The 7140-nt window shown below is 38.2% G+C and overlaps 1 protein-coding gene across 1 annotated transcript; it reads right to left on the reverse strand.

Moving 5' to 3' along the window:
• Window positions 1-5491: 5491 nt before the first annotated feature.
• On the reverse strand, window positions 5492-6436 carry LOC131408833 (olfactory receptor 5P76-like). Its single transcript, XM_058545892.1, has one exon. The coding sequence runs from the start codon at window positions 6434-6436 to the stop codon at window positions 5492-5494; it is 945 nt and encodes a 314-aa protein (XP_058401875.1).
• Window positions 6437-7140: the final 704 nt, after the last annotated feature.

Raw genomic sequence — 7140 nt, forward strand, 5'->3', positions numbered from 1 at the left:
AATGAAGTTGGAGCTTCATACCATATACAAAAATCAACTCTAAATATATTAAAGACTTAAATATAAGACCTGAAACTATAAAACTTCTAGAAGAAACCTTAGGAGGAGCTTCATGACTTTGGTTTTGGTAATGATTCCTTGGATATAACACCAAAAGCACAGGCCAAAAAAAAAAAGCAAAAATAGATAAGTTGGGCTACATAAAACTAAAAAGCCTCTGCAAAGCAAAGAATCAATCAACAGAGTGAAAAGGCAACCTACTTAATGGTAGAAAATATTTGCAAACCATACATCTGATAAGGGGTTAATTTTTGAAATATATGAGGAACTCCTACAACTCAATAGCAAAAAACCTAATACCAATTTAAAAATGGGCTTAAGACTTGAATAGATATTTCTCCAATGAAGATCTTTTACAATCTACCAGTCAATAAAAGTTAAAAATCAAAATTCTGTGGAGTGTCTTCATATCAATTTTCTGCCCTCACCTCCTACAAAATTGAATGTTTAATGAACAATCGAAATAGAAATATGATTTGCCATATTGATCTGAGGAATTTGAGTTGATTTTATTCAGGTCTATACTGCAAAGGCAATCACATAGTGAATATACCTTCTAGAAAATGTCTTGAAGGATCTGCTAAAAACCCAAAGTTGATTAGAATATAATGACCAGAATATGTCATTCTAGAATGAGACAGCACCTTCAAAATAATTTTGGCTCCAAGATAGTCCATTACATTATATTAGGCATCTGGAAAAGAACATCAATGAGAAGTTCTTAAGAACTTAAAAATTACTGATATTTATTAAGAAATAATGATATTATGTAGCTCAAGCTCCGATTATTACCATGGATAGGAACCCAGCAGTAGTTACATGTTAAATTCATTTATTTGGTCTAGTCATTGTCACAACTATCACCTTTGGAGCCACTTCATGGTGGGTGTACTAATTAAAAGGGAATTGCATTGAGGGCCGGCTCCGTGGCTTGGCGGTTAAGTGCGCGCGCTCTGATGCTGGCGGCCCGGGTTCGGATCCCGGGCGCGCCCTGAGGCACCACTTCTCCGTCCAACCCGAGGCCGAGTCCCACGTACAGCAACTAGAAGGATGTGAACCTATGACATGCAACTATCTACTGGGGCTTTGGGGGGAAAAAAATGAATAAATAAAATCTTTAAAAAAAAAAAAAAGAGAATTGCATTGAAAGAGAAGTCAAAGTTCTTTTGGCAAATTTCATTGATCTATCTAAATTTTTTAAAATAATAAGTTCATTTTGAATGATTTAAATGATTAAATTATTTCATTCATTCAATCAATAGTTTATTAAGCACTCCTGAGTACCAAGATGCCATTAGAGCACAAAAAGTATTTGAAAAATGTGGCATCACAAATAAAAGGAGTCAGAACAAAGCATTTTTCTATTTTTTCATTTGTATCAAGAAATTTAATTATAGCTTGTTGAAGCATTTATTTGGTGGCTGCTTTAAAATCCTTGTCAGATAATTTCAACATCCTATTCATCTTGGCATTGGTATATATTGTCTTTTCTCATTGAAGTTGTGATTTTTCTGATCCATGATATGAAAAGTGATTTTTGATCATATCATAGATATTTATGATATTATATTATGAGACTCTGGATAATATTCAATCTTTCTTTAGAAGTAAGTTCCCCTGCTGAGGTGTCACTGCAACCACCAGGTGAGTGTGTGTGTTCAGCTTCTTGCTGAGCACTATTGACACAACTCTGGCAAAAATGGAGTGTTGATTCAGTCTACCTCTTTGCAGATGACTGAGATTGAAGTTCAGCTCTCCCCCATCTCCCCTGTTGCCTCTTTCTCTGTGACAGTGTGACACTGACTCGTTGCCTCCTTGCCTCAAAGTAAGCTCAGTTCCTTGTTGGGCCCCAACACCACTAGGGAAGGGGGAAGTAGAGAGCTGGTTCACACTGCTTTATTGTTGCAGGTTGGAGGTGGTCACTCAGCTCCCCACTGGTCCACTTACAGAAGGTTGGAGGGGAATGCTAGCAGGGGAGCAGAGTACCAACTAGCCTCACCTCACACTCCCTCAAGTCTCATTGCTGGCAGAGGAGGCTTGTTTCCTCTCTGGACCCCACTGACACTACTGGGCAGGAGAATCAGAGGGTGGGTGGGGTGAAGATCAGCTCCCTGCTTGGCTCCACTGAAACCTGGGGGTGAGAAGCAGGTACAGTTTTTCCACTGGTGTTTGTCTAGAGTAGGGCAGGTATTGCCGAAAGGTTTTCTATTCTGTTAAGGGCACCCTTTTCAAAGTTCTTTGGTTCAGAGGAAGAGGCTTTTCTTAGAGCTCTTTATCTGTGTCTCTTGGTGGTTCTGGGTTAGAGGGTTGTGCAGCGCCCTGTTTGGGATATATGGAATCAATAAAGAAACCCAGGGACTCATCTCTATGTGGTCCCTCAGGTTCCAAAGTCCCTAATCTTTTGTTGGAGTCTTCCTATGCTTGTTTCTTGTGTTACACTAGGGGTGTTTTTAGCAATAAGAGCAATGACCTAGAAGAATGGAGCTACTTCACCTTCACTGGAACCAGAAGTCTATGCCTTCAATATTTGAAGATATTTATCCACCTTTTTACTTATCTTGTGTCAGATAGTTAGTCTAATACAAATAAACCTGACACACCCAGATGTAGAAGTCTTCAATTTACCTGGAACAGAAAGAGTTGTCTAGAATAGAATGTGTCTGAGACAGATGAAAGATCTCTAGTGGTGAAGTATTCTCAAAGAAGCCCTCACTCTGCCCCTCCACAGAGAGTATATGCCCTAAAAGATGTCAAAGTATGAAGAGGATATTTGTGACCTTGAACTTTTGTTTAACATTTATATAAGTGCCTGAGTTACATCCTCTGTAAAATACGGATGAAAAAAAACTTTACTGGGTTATTTTCAGGATTAACTGGGTCAATATTTGTAAATCACTGGGAAAAGCATCTGGAGCGGAGCCTGCAATCTCATATTATAGCTCCTATTGCTAATGCTCTCACTACTGCTACTATTACTAACTTTGGGCTTCTGGATCTTCTAACTCTTCAACCATGCAGACATATAAGGGTGAGATTATTCAGCAGAGGGGGATTACAAAAGTCTTACTGAACTAGGCTGGGATTCCAGTTACCAATTTGAGTGAAACAGTGTCGAGGCAGTGACATATTCTAGTGAGTGTGGGTTTGTGTAAAAACCTGTCACAGTTGTAGCAGGATCTGACACAAACATTCAATCACTTGAATCAGGCTGACATTCAACAGATCCAAAAGCAGCACAATCAGTGGTTCGTGCTAGAGCAAATGCTTCATTCAGCCACTCATTCATTTATTAATTTTTTATTCATTAAATTCCAATATGCATTTATACTACTATGTTCCAGGAACTGTGTGAAACCTAGATGCATGGGGAAAGAGGATACATTGTAGTGTCTTCATGAAACTTCCAGCATTTTGGAAAAACTGAATACTGATTTTGTAACTACAGGTGCACTGAGTAGTCCAAAGAAAGTATGCAGCATTCTACAGAGGATAATAGCTGTACGTCATGTGATATGGAGCTTCAAGAAGGCTTCTGAGAGGATGGGAAACAACATTTAGATTGGTATCTATGGCAAAAGTAGGCATTACCCAGCTAAGGGGGAAAATTCATCCAGGTAGATGTACTGCATATGTGAGGCACCTGAGGCAGCAAAGATGATGGAAGTGTTTACACATTTAAAAGAAGACCAAAAATTGATTCCTAAAGTTTGAGTGTTTAGGAACCAGGGAAACAAGTTCAGAGAAAGAGAAATAAAACAACCACCATATTCAAGACTTTGTAAGCCACGTTAAGGATTGTTGCCTTTATTCTAGAGTTCTGGGGCATATTAACAAAGGAATTAATCTATTGAGATTTATGACCGTGGTTGGTGTATGAATTGGAAGAGGGTGAGAAAGAGAAGAGGTAAGTTAGTTCAGGTTCTACTGGTCAGGATTCTCTAGAGAAACAGGAACTTGCTCACAGAGTAGTGGGTGCTGGCAATTCCAAAATCCACAGGGCAGTTCAGCAGATTGGAAATTCCAGGAAAAGTTGATGTTCCAAACTTGAGTCATAAGACAGCCCAGAAATAGAGAATCTCTCCTTATCAGGGGACCTCAGATTTTTCTCCTAAGGCTTTCAACTAATGGAGGAGGGACACTCACATTATGGAGAGTAATCTGCTTTACTCAAAGTCTACTGATTTAAATGTTAATCACATCAAAAATATACCTTCAAAGCAGTATCTAAACTGGCATTTGAGCAAACTGGTCAGCATAGCATAGCCAAGTTGGCACATAAAATTAGCTATCACAGGAGTACTATTGTAAAATAAATGTGTGAGTTGATAGCTTAAAATAGAAGTACTGACAATGAACATGAGGAGAGGTAGGAGATAAAGACTGGACTCAGAATGTGCAAGACTTTGTGATTGAATGTCAGCAGGTGGAGGAGATAAAAAGAAATAAGTAACTCTCAGTTTTCTGAATCAATAAATTGCTTGAATGATGATGCCTCTTACAGGGTTACAAAACATTGGATGGGAGAAAATTGAGCATGGAAGAAAATAATTCCTTTAGTTTTAGACACTCTGTGCTTGAGATTCAGTGGACAAACATATTTTTGTCTAAAACACTAAATAGAGGACAGGGAATGAGAAATAAATGTGGTGGTTATTAGGATATAGAGGTAAATTAAGCTTTACAGGGGAAACAATCCAGATCCCTCAATCTTCCTTAACAGAAAGTGAGTCTGACCATGAACAAATCACTCCAAGAGTCTGTTGCACCCAGTCCCCGATGAGTTCAGGAACCCAGCTCATTCCCACAGGGAGGTCATCTGCCGTGACCTGACAGAAGAATTCACTGGTATGTCAGGGGCATCTCATCCTGTTCTTTCATGGGGTCCCCTTTACCCACGTGGAGACCAGGAACACAGCTCCGAATTTATGGGTCTGAAAAACCCCATTGCCAGCAGATGACCTTCCTTCAAGAAGAATGTCTCCAGTCGTTCTGCTGTCTGGTTCCACTTGGTCATGTCCCCTCAGAATCTACTCAGTCATGACTATCATGCTCATTTCAGGATAAGATGCAGTAAAAATGGACACAGGCTGAAAGATTTGCAGGTACAATAACCTTACCTTCAGGCAGAGAACAATATCTGAAAAGACATGAATAAAATTTTAGAAGGATTTTCAGCAGATTAAGTAATTTTTCCTGTTAATCAAATTTTGTTTCTAATTATAAATTTATTTTAATTTTATTAAAGATTATGAACTTTGGGCCTCTGGTTTACAATTTGATATCAGAAAATCCACCCCCTATCTTTACTAGAAAGCTCTACACTGGCTATTGACATATGAACTGAAATATTTAGACCATAAAAACTCAATTTCCTTTTATTATTACATTTATGGTATATTATTATATCAAATCCTACAAAAAATACGCTTCACTAGGAAAATATTTTTCTAGCAAGCTCTCTCTTCAGAGCCCCCTTAATCTCATTGTTCCTGAGACTGTAGATGAGGGGGTTCAACACGGGGATCACCACCATGTAGAACACAGACACCACTTTGTTCTGGTCAGTTGAGTAACAGGACTTGGGGGTTGCATAAATGAATGTGATGGTTGCAAAGTACAGAGTGACTGCTGTGAGGTGTGAGGCACACGTGGAGAAGGCCTTCTGGCGCCCCTCAGTGGAGCGCATCTTCAGGACGATGATGAGGATGTAGACGTAGGAGAAGGCTATGACAAACACTGTGATCACAATGATGGAGCCAGCAATAAATGAGGGAAGAACTGCGGAGATACTGACGTCAGAACAAGAGAGTTCAACTAAAGGAGCAAAATCACAGAAAAAATGATTGACTCTGTTTGGTCCACAGAAGAGTAAAGTAAAGAAGGATATATTAACGGTCAAAGCATTGAGAAAACCACCTACGTAAGCCACTGTGAGCAACTGAACAGAAGCTTCTCTGGACATTTTGGTGGAATAAAGCAATGGGGTGCAGATTGCCATAAAGCGATCATAGGCCATGGCAGCCAGAAGGAAGCACTCAATTGTCCCAAAGAAAGCAACAAAACTAAGCTGGATGCCACATCCAAAATAGGAGATGGTATTTCTCTCCACCAGGAAGCTTACAAGCATATTGGGTGTGACAGTAGATGATAAACCCATGTCAGTAAAAGCCAAGTGGCTCAGAAAAAAATACATAGGCTGATGGAGCTGAGAAGAGATTCTGATAAGAATGATTGTGCTGAGATTGCCAGATATTGTCGCTAGATAGATACACAGGATGATCATGAAGAGAATGACTCGAAGGATCGGGTCATCAATTAAGCCCAATAAAATGAATTGTGTCACTTCAGTGTGGTTTCCATCTGCGAGGGCATCCATGACACAATGTAGCTGCTACCAAAGTGAACCTGTGATGAAACATTACATTAAAGAAGTTGTAACTTTAGTGGTTTCATTTTCATTGATACACATAGAGGTTATTAAAACAATTAAATTGTTCATGCTATGTTTGGACATTTTTTTACTTCAGAGTCCAGAATTTATGTATTTATGTGTAATGAGTCTTCTATATTTTAAAAGTTGTTTTTAGCAAAAACACTAGAAAATCTACTTTAAATAATGTATATTTCTTTCCCTTTACATTACATGTATGTAAAATGTACTTAAATTGGCTTTAAAGCCAAAGATGAATAAAAAATATAAGCATTATAAGCATAACAGAAAGGAATGGAATGTATAAAAAACAGTGTATAAGTATAGGATTATGCAATGGAGATTTGAGTAATTAACAGTTATTGAATGTTTACTAAATATATGGGCACAAGATGAAGAGTTTTATATTTAGAGTTCTATTTTAATTTCCATGTAATAATATTAAGTAATTTAATTTTATTTACACATGAAGAAGCTGACTTTGACAATATTAAGTAATTAATCTAAATTTACATAGCGAGTTGTGGAATCAAGATGTGAATCCCAGGCAGCTTGAATCCATGCCATTCCTTTAGTAAATATGCTATAAATGAAATTAAATAATACATTGAAATCAAGTCTCTTGGAAATGGGTGGATAATAAATGACAC

This window comes from Diceros bicornis, chromosome 7 (genome assembly GCF_020826845.1).
Source record: "Diceros bicornis minor isolate mBicDic1 chromosome 7, mDicBic1.mat.cur, whole genome shotgun sequence".
Lineage (NCBI taxonomy): Eukaryota > Metazoa > Chordata > Mammalia > Perissodactyla > Rhinocerotidae > Diceros > Diceros bicornis.